Raw genomic sequence first — 16,482 nt, forward strand, 5'->3', positions numbered from 1 at the left:
TCCGCGAGGCAAGGGATGGCTTTTGAACTAAGATGGGAGCTCTCTTAGTTTACATTGTTTTTGCCTTACTTATAACAAATACATATAAGAATGTATTATAAAATTGCAGTAAAAGATATATTCCCCTCTCAATAACAACAAAAAAGAATTTTGACTTTGCTGCCTGAAATGGACTGCCTTCAAGTCGATCCTGACTTATGGCTACCCTATGAATGGGGTTTTCATGGTAAGCGGTATTCAGAGGGGGGTTCCCATTGCCTCCCTCTGAGGCTAGTCCTCCCCAGCTGGCCAGGGCCTGCTCTGCTTGCCACAGCTGCACAAGCCAGCCCCTTCCTTGTCCGCAACTGCCAGCTGGGGGGCAACTGGGCTCTTTGGGACTATGCAGCTTGCCCACGGCTGCCCAGGTGGCAGGGCAAGTAACCCCTGAGCCACTCACTGTGGAGTGATCTTTAACTGGCCCTTGACACCCAGGAGACATGAGCGGGGATTTGAACTCACAGACTCTGGACTCCCAGCCAGGCTCTCCTCCCCACTGTGCAATACCAGCTGTTTCTTTGCTGCCTAGAGGGGCTGAAAGAACTAAAGGCTCAGAGCCCCCACTGAAGACAAGAACAGAAGGATATACCCTTTGTGGGCTGCTGGGACAGGACCAGCTAAGGCCTGGATGATCTGTTTTCCAGACATGTTTGCCTGCAGTGCTTTGCTCCCTCTAGCCCTGGACCCTACATCCAAATGATGGCTACATGTTCTGCCGCCACCCTCAGAGGCAGTGCTGGGAGTCACAGGCAGAGGGGAGCGCTGCTGCCCTTGCACTTGTGTCCTGCCTGAGGGCTCCCCAGAGGCATTTGGCTGGCCACTGTGAGAACAGGATGCTGTACTCGGTGGGCACCCATGGCCTCATCCTGCTGCATGTGAGAGCAGTGCAAGGTAACCAGGCAGGGGGGGATGCCCTTTCAGCTCTTTTATAGAAACACCATTCTAATGGGAGATGTGCATCCCAGCACCAGAGAGGGAAAGGGTGCCTCACCCTTCATGTTGTGAAAGCCAGGAGGCCTTTTGCTGTGGAGGGTGGGAAGAGGACAAAGAGGAGGAAGAAGCCTTGCTCACGTTCATGTTACTTTAAAGAGCTACTTTTGTGGAACATCAGGAAAGTACTCAGTCTGGGAAGAATTATGAAAAATAAAATATAGATTTAAAATCTACATCTAACTTGATGGGGTCATGATGAAGGGGGGAGGGGAGAGAGAGAGAGAGAAAATGGGAAGAGGTGGAAAATCCTTATTGGTCCAGGCAGAATTTGAGGAGGGGCAGAGGGAAAGCACCTCAGCCAGAATTATGAAACGGAGCGAAGTGGACTAACTCACCACCAACACCAAGTAGTTCATCAGGCGATCAATGCTTGTCCTTTTAAAAACGGTTCTTCCGCTATTCTGCATTAACTTGGTGTCTGGCCCTGGCAGATCAAACAAACTCTCAGAATTTTCATTGCTGTGACTGATTTAATTTCTGGATCAAAGCACTTAACACCCACGCAGCCTTCCTGAAAGGCACGAGACCCCACAGAATTGTGACAAGAAAGACAATGTATTTGAGGAAGTGCAAAGGCGGGCAGCATTTTGCTGGAAGGAAAGGCTGTTGCACCTGGGGTAGCTGGCCCCTTCTCAGGACGTGGGATAGAGGAGGCCTCTGGGTGCAAACAGCCAGAATGGAGCACTTGCTCTGGGCATCCGGGGGCCATCTGCGCTCTCCTTTGGCAGAGATGCAAGCGCTTGAGGCAGTCAGACAAGGCAGGCAGCTGGGAACCTAAGGCACTTGCACCTAGGGCGGGAAATGGGTTGTGCCCATTTAGGCCAATCCATGCATCCAGCCTTTAGTGGATATATAAATCGGGTACAATCTTTGCTGACTGGAGAAATGCAAACCTGCCCCAGAGGAACAGCAGCTTCCCAAAAGCAGAGAACTACCAGGTGTCTGTGCGCCTGGGTTGCGCCTGGTGGCTGCAGAGGCCTAAAAGGACAGGCTGTCTCAGAGTGACTGCCTTCCAACCAATTTGGGTCTTACCAGGCCTGAAACAGGGCAAAGGGAAGGGAAAGGAGCAGAGAACCCTCCTTGCTCCCCAAAAGAAGTGTTTATCCCCCCAACAGTTTTCCATGCTCTGAACAGTTCAATTGTCCAGGTTTTTGTTGTTGTGATGTGCCTCCAAGTCGACTGCGACTTATGGCGACCCTATGAATCAGTGACCTCCAAGAGCATCTTTCGTGAACTACCCTGTTCAGATCTTGTAAGTTCAGATCTGTGGCTTCCTTTAAGGAATCAATCCATCTCTTGTTTGGCCTTCCTCTTTTTCTACTCCCTACTGTTTTTCCCAACATTATTGTCTTTTCTAGTGAATCAGGTCTTCTCATTATGTGTCCAAAGTATGATAACCTCAGTTTCATCATTTTAGCTTCTAGTGACAGTTCTGGTTTAATCTGTTCTGACACCCAATTATTTGTCTTTTTCGAGGTTGATGGTATCCGCAAAGCACCAGCTTTATTACACATCTCAAACAAGGACTGTGCCCAGCCAATTTTGTTGCTGTGTGTACTGAAATATGCCTCTGACTCTGCAGTGCTTCCCCCAAATGTACCCACTTGCCTGGCAGAATACCAGACTCCTTGCTTGGATGCCAGCTCTGAAGTCTCCTAATATATCCACCAGCCAGTGGGCTCTATCTGAGTCTGAGGTGCAGTATACATTTCAAAAACAAATGCTTGAAAAGTATCTGTGGAGCGAAATCTTGAAGAGACCAATTTGCTTTGAGGACTATTTTGCACGTACACACAGAGGGCCAAAACGGAACCTCTTCCTCCTCAGCAAGCCAGATGCACAGCTCTCTTAAGTGCTGTATAAACAGAACAGTTTGCCAAGCGGGAGGTTCCGGAGAGAGAGTTTCCCAAAACCGCTAGCAGATCCCAAGGGAGCTGCTTCTCTTGTGTGCCTGGCTAGCTGCCCACAGAGCAAACCAAGGCTATTTTTCAGCTTTCTGGTGGTTAAATATTTGCTATACATGAAAAAAAAGAAGAGGCGGGGGGAAATCAAAATTTACTTATACACGCACACAAGCAAATACTCATAGCCGGGACTTCTCAAAGAAAGAAAACGCAGCCCTTCGGAGGAGAGATTCACAGTTTTGGGCTCTGCCTGTGGGGAGTGTTGTCTGCTGGGGGAGCTCTTGGAGGGGAGGGAATCATGTCTCCCCAGGGCTCTTGTGGCAACCCAGGAAAAGGATAAATAAAATGCAAGTAACAACTGTGGGCAGAACCGCAGGCAGGGCTCCATTATGTGAGGCTCACAAACGTGTTTCCAGAGCTACAGGACGTGCACTGCCCAGTCCCAATGCGCCTGTGAGTGCAGGGATGCAGCTCAGTGGCAGAGAGCGGCTGCTTTGCATGCCAAAGGTCCCCGGTTCGATCCCAGGCTGCACCTCCAGGAGTATCCTGCCTGCAACCCTGGAGAGCCGCTGCCAATCAGTGTGGCCAGTTCTGAGCTAAATGGGCCAGCGGTCTGGGTCAGGACGTATTCCTACATGTAGGCAGTTTTTAGATTATTATTTATTTGTTTTATTATTACATTTACATCCCACCTTTCCCCCAAGGAGCTCAAGGTGCTGTACATGGTTCTCCTCCCTCTGTTTTATCCTCGCAGCCACCCTGTGAGGTAGGCTAGGCTGACAGACTGTGACTGGCCCCCAAGGTGACCCAGCGAGCTCCACAGAGGAGTGAGGATTTGAACCCTGGCCATCTCCCAGGTCCTAGTCCGACACTCCAACCACTAGAGTTGCTCTCTCCCAGCTTTGCCCACCTGGGTACTCGGTGCAGCACTGTGGTAGATCTGAGGGCCAGGGAGGTGGGGTTGCTGTGGTCTATAGGAGTTTTTTCTCCCTCACCAAGCACCCTGTCCAGACGGCGACTGGTCTGGAATGTCTTCATCTTGTGCTGGGCCAAGGAGACAGACTGGGAATACTGTTGGTGTACCGCCCACCTTGCTGCCCAACAGCTTCCCTAGCTAAGCTGACAGAGATAGTCTCGGAGGTGTTGTTGGGGTCCCCCAGACTCGTGGTACTGGGGGATTTCAACATCCATGCCGAGGCTGTCTTGCTCGGGGCGGCTCAGGACTTCATGGCCTCCATGACAACCATGGGGCTGTCTCAAATTGTTACTGGCCCGACGCATGTATCAGGACATACACTTGATCTGATCTTTGCCACTGGTCATGGAGATGGTGATCTGAAGGTGGGGTATTTTTCATCTACTCCATTGTCATGGACAGATCATCGCTTGCTGAGTTTTAGACTCACGACAGCCCTTTCCCTCTGCAGAGGTGGGGGACCTATTAAGTTGGTCCGCTCCCGGAGGCTTATGGATCCTGAAGCTTTCCAGAGGGCTCTGGGAGTTTTTCCGGCTGATAGCACTGGTGCTCCTGTCGAGGCCATGGTTGATCTGTGGAATACGGAGATGATCCGGGCCATCGACATGATCGCTCCCGTGCGCCCCGTTCAGTGCCGCTCATACAGCACCGTGGTATACCCCGGAGCTGAGAGTGATGAAGCAAGAGAGAAGGAGGCTAGAGTGCAGGTGGAGGCGAACTCCTGACGGATGTAATCATTCCTTGGTAAGTGCTTCCACTAAGGTGTACATAAAAGCGGTTAGGGCGGCAAAAAAGTCTTATTTTGCTACCACCATTAGATCATCCCTTTGCTGCCCAGCGGAGCTTTTTAGGGTGGTACGAGGGCTTCTACATTCTGGCTCTCATGAACATTGGAAGCCCGCTGCAACAAACTTGCGGAGCACTTCCAGGATAAGATTGCATGCATCCGTCGGGACTTAGACTCTGATGTTATGACAGATGAATCCATTGAAGTGTCCAGAGCGCGGCCTTGTCCTTTATTATTGGATGAATTTCAGTTGGTGCAGCTCGAGGAAGTGGACAATGTGCTTGGAATGGTGCGGGCGACCACGTCTGCTCTGGACCCTTGCCCATCTTGGCTAGTGAAGACTAGCAGGGCTGTAACCGCCGGCTGGGCCAGGGAGGTAATAAATGCCTCCTTGAGAGAGGGAGTAGTCCCTGGCAGTCTCAAGGAGGCAATAATAAGACCTCTTTTAAAGAAACCTTCTCTGGACCCAGATGTTTTGAACAACTACAGACCGGTGGCGAATGTCCCTTTTTTGGGCAAGGTTCTGGAGCGGGTGGTTGCCGGCCAGCTCCAGGCGCTCTTGGATGAAACCGATTATCTGGATCCGTTTCAATCCGGTTTTAGGTCCAGTTTTGGCACTGAAACAGCCTTGGTCGCCCTGTATGATGACCTTCGTCGGGAGAGGGACAGGGGGAGTGTGACTCTGTTGATTCTCCTTGATCTCTCAGCGGCGTTTGATACCATCGACCATGGTATCCTTCTGGGGAGGCTCGCGGAGTTGGGAGTTGGGGGCACTGCTTGGCAGTGGCTCTGCTCCTACTTAGCGGATCGTCGCCAGAAGGTAGTGCTTGGGGAACATTGCTCGACACCCTGGACTCTCCATTGTGGAGTCCCTCAGGGGTCGGTTTTGTCCCCCATGCTTTTCAACATCTACATGCAGCCTCTGGGTGCGGTCATCAGGAGTTTTGGAGTGCGTTGCCATCAGTACGCTGATGACACGCAGCTCTACTTCTCCTTTTCACCTTCCACAGGTGAGACCGTTGATGTGCTGAACCGTTGCCTGACCGCAATAATGGACTGGATGAGAGCTAATAAACTGAGACTCAATCCAGACAAGACTGAGACATTGTTGGTGAGCTCTTTCCCTGCTCAGATGGTGGATGCTTATCCTGTTCTAGATGGGGTTACACTCCCCTTGAAGGAACAGGTTCGTAGTTTGGCGGTCCTTTTTGACCCTTCCTTGTCGCTCGAGGCTCAAGTGGCCTCGGTGGCACGGAATGCGTTTTACCACCTGCGCTTAGTAGCCCAACTACGCCCCTATCTGGACAGTGATGATCTCGCCTCGGTTGTTCACGCTCTGGTAACTTCTAGACTGGATTACTGTAACGCGCTCTACGTAGGGCTGCCCTTGAAGACTGTTCGGAAACTTCAGCTAGTGCAAAATGCGGCAGCCAGGCTGTTGACAAGGACCAATCGGTCTGCGCATATAACACCTGTCCTGGCTCGCTTGCACTGGCTACCTATTTGTTTCCGAGCTAGATTCAAGGTGCTGGTGTTGACCTATAAAGCCTTACACGGTGTGGGACCGCAATACCTTGTGGAACGCCTCTCCCGCTATGAACCTACCCGTTCACTTCATTCAGTATCTAAGGCCCTCCTCCGGGTACCAACTCACCAGGATGCCCGGAGGACTGTTACTAGATCTAGGGCCTTTTCTGTGGTGGCCCCCGAATTATGGAACAGCTTACCGGAGGAAATACGCCTGGCGCCTACGGTTCTTTCTTTTAGGCGCCAGGTTAAGACCTGGCTATACTCCCAGGCATTTTAATGTTTAATGCTTTATGTTTAATGTTTTTAGTTTAATGTGTTCCTTTGTTACTGATTTTATTCTATATTGTATTTTAATCTCGTTTTGTACACCGCCCAGAGAGCTATTAGCTATGGGCGGTCTAGAAATGAAAATAAATAAATAAATAAATAAATACACCACGCTGGCTCTCTTACAACAGAACAGCCTGGCCCCTTCTTCCCACCCACCCTCTGCTGCCACACCTTTTCCCTCACACCCCTGTCCTTACCTGCAAAGATGACAAGCCCAAAACACCACTCTGTGTTCCGGATCGTGCAGCCTCTCAGCAACATCCGCTCATTGTCCAAGGAGTACTTCTCCCCCTTAAAGGCGAGGGTCCCCATAAATTTGTCCAGCTTGTTATTTGGTGCTTCACACCTGATCTCACCTGCAGACAAACAACACGTGCCTGGGGGTGAACAACCTCCTCTCCTTGGGTTAAGGGCCTTCTCTGCTTTTCACTGGTGGCTTCTGCTGCTCAGAGTCCCTGGCTAAGTCTGGTGATCTGCGTTGACTTCAAATCTGTTTGCCTGCCCTGCTGAGAGGGAAGGCAACAAATGGGCAGAGGAGCTCACAGTGGGGCACATGACGGCCTCCCCTTTTTAGCTCACAGCATCCCTGTAAGGGAGGGTTTGGCTGAGGGCAGTCACTGGCCCAAGGCCACACAGTGGACTTCATTGCTAGGCAGAGATTTGAACTCAGGCCACCTCCAGCACCGTATTCCCAGTCCACTGATACGCTTCACCTTCTCCCCATTAGGATCAGCACCTGCCCCCAATGCCCACTCAATTGCCCTCCCTCCCCCCAGCAATTGTTATTGTGCCTCCCCTCAGTGCAGTTTCAGGAGAACGAAGAGGAGATTTCGTGCTCCAGGGCACAGAAGCATCCTGCACCCCACCGAGGGACACCTTCAGGCCACGGGCTGGGCGTTATGAGCCACAAGCCAGAAGGCGACTGTGCCAGCCCATCACTCTCCACGCCAGTTCAGTCCAAGCTGCAACCTGGAAGACTCATCATGGCCCAAACAGGTGGCAAGATCCCAAGAAGGGATTGCTCTCGGCTGGGATTGTTGCAGATTGACCCACACGACAACTTGGCAGCCCTTTTTGTCTTTATTGCAGCCAGTCTTTTGTGCGCTCCTGTCACAGCACTCAAACCGTACATGTGGCAGGTGTGGAGGCATCTGAAAATTGGCTGCAGGAGCTTTTGTGGGAAGGGGAATATCCCTCTTTATCGTTGAGCTCTCTCAGAGCCCCACCCAGTGGCCCTGTGTCTCTCTCTCCCCCGCAGCTCTGCCTGACAGACGGCTGAAGTGCCAACTCCACGTGCGGCCAACAAGCATGGCGGCCCTGCCGACATACCCACCCTCAGAAGAACTGCACCGCTGGAACGACGCAAGAAAGGCTCGCGCACCGCCTGTGACTACTACCCATTGGCCCTCAGAGGAGTGAAGTGAAGCAGGAAAGCACTTGGAAGAGAAGCAAAGAGTGGAAAGATCTGTGAAGAGAAGGAGGTGGCGTTGTGGAGGAAAGAAACAGGCAGAAAGCAACACCGCGGCTGCTGCATGCCCCTGCAAGAGAAGGCAAGGCACCCACACCAACGCCTGGCTTTTTCCCTACGCATACACACCCGCCCCTGGCGAGGCAGGAGGTGCTCTCCGTGCCAGTGGATAAAATTCTGCATCACACTCTTAGCATGCCAAGTGCTCAGGCAGCTTTGGCAGGAGTCACAGGGAGCAGTCACTGTAGAACAGCCACGCTGGGTTCATTCAGTTTCTCGGCATCCTGGCCAACACATCCCTCTCCCAGGATCTCCCTGTTCAGCTTCTGCTTCCCTCCCAGAGCTCAGGAAATCAGCTCTTCAATCAACCCATAACGGAAGAGCTGCACCATTTCCCAGGGGCAGCTGGCCTGCGTGCAGCTGTTCAATCGCATTTCTGGCCACTTTGGGCCTGTACGGATTGCTCTACCATTTCCTTCTCTATGGTCCGTTTCTCCTCTCTAGGACTCATCCATATCACTTTAGCCTTTTATTTCCAAATATCATGGCCTCAGTACTGGTTTCTTTTCTCTTTACCCCCCCCCGCTAAATCCCAGCAGTGGGGACAACGGGAGGGCAGCACAGTGAAGAGGGAGGGAAAGTTTGAGGTGGGGCCACAGCTCAGTTGTAGAATATCTGCTTTGCATGAAGCAAATGTTACCAAATTCTTCCAAGTCACACAGGAAGTGGATTGGACTGTGAATTTCCAACCCAAAGTTTTACAAATTTGTAGGGAAGTATAATATCTCAGAGAGGAGGTCAGGTCTCCTGCTCCCCTGGTGCATTCATTATAGCTGCCCAATTTCCCTGCTTTTTAAAGTTTAATAGAAATATCTGCTGGCTATAGGTACGTTCTTAAACTGCAAGTTTTTTGGGGGGGTTTGCCTTTAAGTGAATTTAAGTGAATGGGATTCCGTGAAAGTTTCTGAGAATGGGTCGATCATTTGTGTGCTTATTGAGTTCAATGGGATTTACTCCCCTGCAATCATGCTTAGGATAGGTAAAACTGACCATAGGGGAGGAGATGAGGGGAAGTGAGAGGAGAGGGAAGGAAGGGGGAGGAGATTGGGAGGGCGTAGGGGGCAGGAGGGGCAAAGGAAAGGGGTGAGAAGGGGCAAGAGGGAGGGGGAGGAGGGAAGGATATCTACATTTTTTTTGTTCAATGGGATTTACTCCTATACAGTCATACTTAGGATAGGTGAAACTGACCTGGGGGAGGGGGAAAGGGGAGAGAAGGGGAAGGGAGGAGACTGGGTGGGTGGGCACTGGGCAGAGGGAAAGCCCCTTTCCTTTCTAAAAGGAAAACACTGTGAACAGTATCTTTGTTTTTCACGGTTTCCCCCACCTTTTTATTCTACAGCAGGTACATATAGTCTCCCCTCCCCCCATTTAAACCAAAGCTGTCCCTGGCCACATCCACACCAGACCTTTATTCCACTTTAAACAGTCATGGCTTCCCCAAGAATCCTAGGAAGTGTAGTTTGTGAAGGGTGCTGAGAATTGCTAGGAGAAGCCCTATTCCCCTCACAGAGCTATAGTCCCCAGAAGAGGGGCTGACTGTTCAACTATTCTGGCCACTGGAGCTCTGTCAGGGGAATAGGGCATCTCCTGACAACTCTCAGCACCCTTCACAAATGACACTTCCCAGGATTCTCTGGGGGAAGCCATGACAGTTTAAAGTAGAATAATTGTGTGGTATGGATATCACCCCCTGATTAGCCAAGCCAAACAGCTGTGAGTCTGGCTTTTAGAACACTGACAGTTGGTTCTTACTGAGAATGCCTGCATAGACTCCAATGTTAAATTTCTTAAATTAATTAAACATCAGCCAGACATTTTTTTTAACTTTTAAGCTGCAAAAGATGAAAGTCAGCGTATGGGGCAAGGTCAGTAATAGGATTGCAGGTACTCTGTGCACATGGCTGGTTTTTAATTAATTTCAACTAATTATGAGACCACTGACAGAAAAAAGTCCAACAGAGGTCTGGATTTCCCCCCTCATTTTACACTTTGAACTCTCAAATCTCTCTGACTGTTTCATGTATCACCATAAAAATTTAGAGGGTTGTTAAGCAAGCGTTTCTGAGTTCAGGACTATAAGTTTTATAAGGTTTTGCTCTGAAATGTGCTTATGAGAAGCAGAGAATGGCATGGGGAGTATTTTCAATTTAAGATTGCGGAATGTGGAAAATCTATGCTGGCTATAGCATACAACAACTCTTGTGGCTGTATAATTCTTGTACAGGCAATGGAGAGGTCAAGCAAATAGCCCGGGAACTGCCCAGGTTATCAGAGGAGGAAACGCTTTTCAACTGAACAAAGGATCACAGAGGGACCTACATTTTGAGGGTCCGAAGGACCAACAAGTCCAAGGGTTTTTATTTATTTGTTTGAATGCCAAAAGAAACAAAGCAAAACACTAAGCAAAGATGTTAAAATATCCCTGGAAACCTCCTAAGGAGGTGGGTGGGGTGGAGGCTACACCCAGAATGGGATTTCTCAGTCATCTGAGCCCATGAGACTGCCTTAGGCCACGTCGGACCATCTCGCTCTCCTGCCCGGTGTGGTGCCAGCTCAGCTCCTCCTCAGTGCTCCTTGCCAGCACCGGCACTGGCATTGCTTTTCTAAATGAAAAGGCCAGGGACTGAATCTGGGAGCAGCTGCATGCAAAGCCTGTGTGTTTCCCCACTGAGGTGAGGCAGCCTTCTCAACAGCCTAATCTTCCCTGCACCTTGGCCAAGGGATCCTCCTGCCCAAAGACAGCAATTCTCTCTCTCTCTCTTAGGGTTACTGCTGATACTGCTGATTCAGGAGGTAGTTAAAAAGCCTTCTTCAGAACATTAAGTTCTGGAACTCCCTGCCACATGATGGCCCCTGACAGAGATGGCCTTAAAGGGAGATTAGAAAAATCCACAGAAAAGGAAAGGTCTATTGGTGGCTGTTAGTCATGATGGCTAATACAAGACTTCCAGTTCCAGAAGCACTGTGCCCCTGAACACCAGTCGGAGCTTGTGTTGTTCCACCCCACTGGAGTCGCGCAGAAGGCCTCATGCAGCGCCGTCGCATTGTTCCAGGAGAAGGTACCAGACATGTGGACCTCCCTGCCGGATCCTAGCTACTTTTTGCTTTGCGGACTGACCTGCAAGAGCAACTTGGCCTTCCTTACTTTTATGGTTAGGCCCCAAGATTCTGAGGTAAGACTCTGGCCTTGGAAAAGCTGCACTCACAGCAGCAAAGCCCCTGCCCCCCCCATCCAAGATGTCCGACACCAGGTCCCTTAGCCAGTAGTCTCAAAATACTGCCTGGCTGCTTGGAAATCGCACCTGTCATGTTTTTGCAAAAACCCATGTGTTAATCACTTTCAGGGAAACGCGTGAAAGGGAAAATCAGGCAGTGCTGAGCAGGTTGAGAAGGAGTGAAGAAGTGAAGGTGAAAGCTGAGGAATTAGAACCACCAGCACGGACGAGGGCTGCTCTCTGTTTCGTGAGGAGGACAGCAAGAGCGAGAGGCCCCAGAGGAGGCTGCAGGGGGGCTGCGGAGGGCCCTCCCACAGGACATGGCAGTTACGCTGATCATGAGGCGGTAGAAACACCCTTCCACTCAGGAGGCGCCTGCGTGTTTGCACTGAAGTGCAGCCACCCTCCGTGGGCTACAGTGGCAGAAGCCCCTCTCCTTCCACAGCACAGTTCCTGCTTGGCGCTGGGTTCCCTGGGCAGACCTGGAGCACACAGCAGTGGGTTTGTGGGGCCGCCAGGCGTCTTCCCCTCTGCACTCACCATCAAAACAGCTCAAAGCTGGCAGATCCTCACCCAGCTCTGCCGTAACTGTCAGGGCCTGCTTCACTTTAAGGTTGGTTTCCCTGAAATAAAAAACTGCGTGAGGCACGAAACCGCAAGGTAAATGTTCACCTGGCTAGGCACATTTGCATCCTTGCAGCTGACTGAGGGGCTTCTTTCTCTCTGGCCAGCCACATCCTGCTCTTTGCAATCAGGGTTCCCAGCACGAGCCTGCTCTGCACAATGACTGCTGACCACCAGACCTTCCTTGCTGGCATTTTGCAAGTGCGACTAGCCGCTGGGCAGGAAGAGTCACCAGCTTTAAGGAGAAGCAGCACGGGACACTGCAGCACTGGCCCCAAAGACCAAAGAGCTGGATGGGACCAGCTTATACAGGACAACTGACCCCACCTCAACATCATCCGCGACTGATGTCCATCCAATGTTTTCTCATATGCTTCCAAGGAATGACTCCCCAAGCAAATGCAATTCAATATAAACAAGTGTAAAATTATGCATATTGGAGCAAAAAATCTTAATTTCACATATGCGCTCATGGGGTCTGAACTGGCGGTGACCGACCAGGAGAGAGACCTCGGGGTTGTAGTGGACAGCACGATGAAAATGTCGACCCAGTGTGCGGCAGCTGTGAAAAAGGCAGATTCCATGCTAGCGATAATTAGGAAAGGTATTGAAAATAAAACAGCCGATATCATAATGCCGTTGTATAAATCTATGGTGCGGCCGCATTTGGAATACTGTGTACAGTTCTGGTCGCCTCATCTCAAAAAGGATATTATAGAGTTGGAAAAGGTTCAGAAGAGGGCAACCAGAATGATCAAGGGGATGGAGCGACTCCCTTACGAGGAAAGGTGCAGCATTTGGGGCTTTTTGGTTTAGAGAAAAGGCGGGTCAGAGGAGACATGATAGAAGTGTATAAAATTATGCATGGCATTGAGAAAGTGGATAGAGAAAAGTTCTTCTCCCTCTCTCATAATACTAGAACTCGTGGACATTCAAAGAAGCTGAATGTTGGAAGATTCAGGACAGACAAAAGGAAGTACTTCTTTACTCAGCGCATAGTTAAACTATGGAATTTGCTCCCACAAGATGCAGTAGTGGCCACCAGCTTGGATGGCTTTAAAAGAAGATTAGACAAATTCATGGAGGACAGGGCTATCAATGGCTACTAGCCATGATGGCTGTGCTCTGCCACCCTAGTCAGAGGCAGCATGCTTCTGAAAACCAGTTGCCGGAAGCCTCAGAAGGGGAGAGTGTTCTTGCACTCGGGTCCTGCTTGCGGGCTTTCCCCAGGCACCTGGTTGGCCACTGTGAGAACAGGATGCTGGACTAGATGGGCCACTGGCCTGATCCAGCAGGCACTTCTTATGTTCTTATGTTCTTATGCCTGGGTAGCTTGTTCTGGGCTGAATTGCTCTCTGTGGGCACAACAGCAGACACTAAAAATCAATGCTACAAGCACATGGCTGCACATTTGCATCCCTGGAGTTCCTTGTATGTGCTTGAATCACTTCTGCAAAATACTGGCAGTCTGGAGTCATCCTTTGGGTTCATAGAATCATAGAATAGTAGAGGTGGAAGGGGCCTACAAGGCCATTGAGTCCAACCCCCTGCAGGAATCCAAATCAAAGCATTCCCAATAGATGGCTGTCCAGCTGCCTCTTGAATGCCTCCAGTGTCGGAGAGCCCACTACCTCTCTAAGTAATTGGTTCCATTGTCGTATGGCTCTAACAGTTAGGAGGTTTTTCCTGATGTCCAGTCGAAATTTGGCTTCCTGCAACTTGAGCCCATTATTCCGTGTCCTGCACTCTGGGACGATCGAGAAGAGATCCCGGCCCTCCTCTATGTGACAACCTCTCATGTACTTGAAGAGTGCTATCATATCTCCCCTCAGTCTTCTCTTCTCCAGGCTAAACATGCCCAGTTCTTTCAGTCTCTCCTCACAGGGCTTGGTTTCCAGTCCCCTGATCATCCTTGTTGCCCTCCTCTGAACCTGTTCCGGTTTGCTTGCATCCTTCTTCAAGTGCGGAGACCAGAACTGGATGCAGTACTCAAGATGAGGCCTAACCAGTGCTAAATAGAGGGGAACTAATACTTCATGCGATTTGGAAACTAGACTTCTGTTAATGCAGCCTAAAGTAGCATTTGCCTTTTTTGCAGCCACCTCACCCTGTTGGCTCATGTTCAGCTTGTGATCAACAACAATCCCAAGATCCTTCTCGCATGTAGTATTGCTGAGCCAAGTATCCCCCATCGTCTAACATTCATTTTTTTATACTTCTATGAACTACAGAAAAGGCAGTTACAGGCTGCTTTCACACCAGGCGTTTACTGTGGAACAGCCATGCTTTGTTCACTCACTTTTTACAGGATATTTGTATGATGTCCTGATCAAAACATCCTCCTCCCATGTTTCCCCTCTACAGCTTTCCTTCCCCTGCCTAAAGCGCAGAAAACCTTCTTGTTAGCATAATAGAACAGCTTCATGATTTCCTCAGGCGCAGATGATGACCCATTACAGAGTTGCTCAGTAGTTTGTTTGACAGATTATGCAGCATGTTGATTCCTCTAGCCATTTCCTTCTTTATGGGCTATCTCTCCTCTCTTGGAACCAACTCTATCATTTTAACCCATCCGAAATAGCATTGCCTTTAGATCAGTTTCTTTCCCCCCCCCACTGAACTGCTGTAGGGAAGGGCAAATCATCAGTTGGAGTGCAGTAAGGGAGGAGGAGGGAGGACTATTTAACCCTTTTCTCACCCACTTTGGTCCCCCCCAACATCTGGGGCTGGGGAAAAGGGCACAACCCACTTGGCTACTGAATATCATTGGATTTGAGAAGTCTGGAAGCAAAGTTGCTCTCCATTCGCAGCTTACAGCAGAACAGCAATGACTGGGAGCTGCTAGCAGCCCACATCTGGAAGTGGCTGTAAGAGTCCACAGTGTCTCTTTCCACCCTGCCACCGCAGCATCTTGGTGGCCCAGCCCAGCTGACACCCAGCAGGGAGTATGGATCTGGCTTGCTCCGCTTGCTTGCTGACTGACATCAGTCGCATTCACAACTATGAGCCACGGGTTAGCCAATCCAGTTCTTAACTAAACAGCCACATAAACACTAAGTTCAGGCCATTTCAGCCCCCACCGTAAGTCACCTTCTTTGTAAAAGCAGTACTGTCATTGCATCAACAGGTGATCCAGGGAGCGTCAACACTCACCCATCCAGTTCGGCTGTCTCAATGTATGTCAGGCTATGAGGCTCACTGCTGGACAGCAACAACAAGTCTGCCTGGATGGAAATATCAGGAAACAAGAGTGATGTTAGTCCCCAGCTCTCAGGACAGAGCAGCCAGAGACACCACCAACATCCATCCATCCATCCACCCTCCCGCCCATCATTTTAGATCTTTCTCCTCTCTAGAAAAAAGGATCTAAAATGAAGCGAAACTTAGCAACGTCAGATTTTGCAACATGATTTTTAGTAGGACATATTAGCATCTCTCAGGATAAATAAACAGCCACCTACAGATTGTGAATTAATGGTCCTGAACAGCCGTGTAACTGTTACTCAGTTCATTTGGGGGCAAATTTGATTGTATGATGAAGGTGATCACCCCAGAAGCTGTGGAATGGAACGGAAGCAAAATCTGGTCAAGAGAACTCTGGCTCAGGGTTCAAGGAGGCTCAAATGTCTGCTTGAAGGACAGAAATGTCTCTCCCTGCCTGCCATCCCCCACCCTGGGCTAGAACATGAGAAGGCTTGCTGAGGCTCTAGTCGAGCTGATTCATGTACCAGAGTGACGAAGATACAAACTTGTTTAAGTGACTTGCATGAGACTCCTTATACCCCGATAAGGCCTGGATCACTTCAACCCCTAAAACCATGAAACTTTCTGCAGGTGTTTTACCCAATCACCTGTCATTTACCAATACAGAACAAATTTTAGTTGTGAGCAAGTGTATGTGTGTGAGAGAGAATAAAAGAACCAGTTGACAAGTGGGAAAGGGTTTCTGGATGTTGGAGAACAGAGAGAAGCGACAGACTCTTCTTTTTTCTCATGTCTTTTTGTTATAACATCTTTTCTCTGCAATATATGCAGAAAGAAGAAAGTTTTGCTTTTAGATTCCATTTTTACTGCTTGTAATGATCTTACCCTGTTTTTTCCACTGATTTTTCCACATCATGTTTGTCCAGCTCTGATTATGATATTCCTGGGTTAGGTTGATTTCACTTTTATTTTTACTTTTTTAAAAAAACAAAACACTTTTTTTCCTGGACTAAATTTTTGTTTGGATTTTACATGAATCCTATATCCCGGACACCAGACTGATCTCCAACAATATGCATTTGAGACCACAGGAGCCAGCTTCCTGGAATTTCACTTTGGGCTGGTAGCTGCGTTCTTCCCTTACACTAAAAGACCTTGTAGTTTTCCTGTGAGGAAAGGCTGCAGCATTTGTATTTTGTTTAGTTTAGAGAGAAGGCGAGTCAGAGGCGGCATGAGGGAAGTGTATCAAACTATTCATGATATGGAGAAAGTGGAAAGTGGGTATGCATGGCATGGAGAACGTTTTCTCCCTCTCTCGTAACTCATGGACACTGAGTGAAGCTGAATCTTGGAAG

General features: G+C 49.6%; 1 protein-coding gene across 9 annotated transcripts in view; it reads right to left on the reverse strand.

Moving 5' to 3' along the window:
- LOC133377987 (phospholipid-transporting ATPase ID-like) overlaps positions 1–16,482 on the reverse strand; it is a 109,668-nt gene that overhangs the window by 39,054 nt on the left and 54,132 nt on the right. For 8 of the 9 annotated variants that reach the window (XM_061612781.1, XM_061612799.1, XM_061612808.1 and 5 more), the window contains 5 exons: positions 15,077–15,147; positions 11,840–11,922; positions 7,890–8,021; positions 6,754–6,912; positions 1,365–1,453 (listed from right to left, as the gene is read on the reverse strand). In XM_061612781.1, the coding sequence (XP_061468765.1) occupies positions 1,365–1,453; positions 6,754–6,912; positions 7,890–8,021; positions 11,840–11,922; positions 15,077–15,147 (534 nt within the window). The remainder of the gene's footprint in view (positions 1–1,364; positions 1,454–6,753; positions 6,913–7,889; positions 8,022–11,839; positions 11,923–15,076; positions 15,148–16,482) is intronic. The other variant, XM_061612777.1, reaches the window with a different exon arrangement.

The sequence above is a fragment of the Rhineura floridana genome, chromosome 1, assembly GCF_030035675.1.
Source record: "Rhineura floridana isolate rRhiFlo1 chromosome 1, rRhiFlo1.hap2, whole genome shotgun sequence".
In the NCBI taxonomy this organism is placed as follows: Eukaryota; Metazoa; Chordata; class Lepidosauria; order Squamata; family Rhineuridae; genus Rhineura; species Rhineura floridana.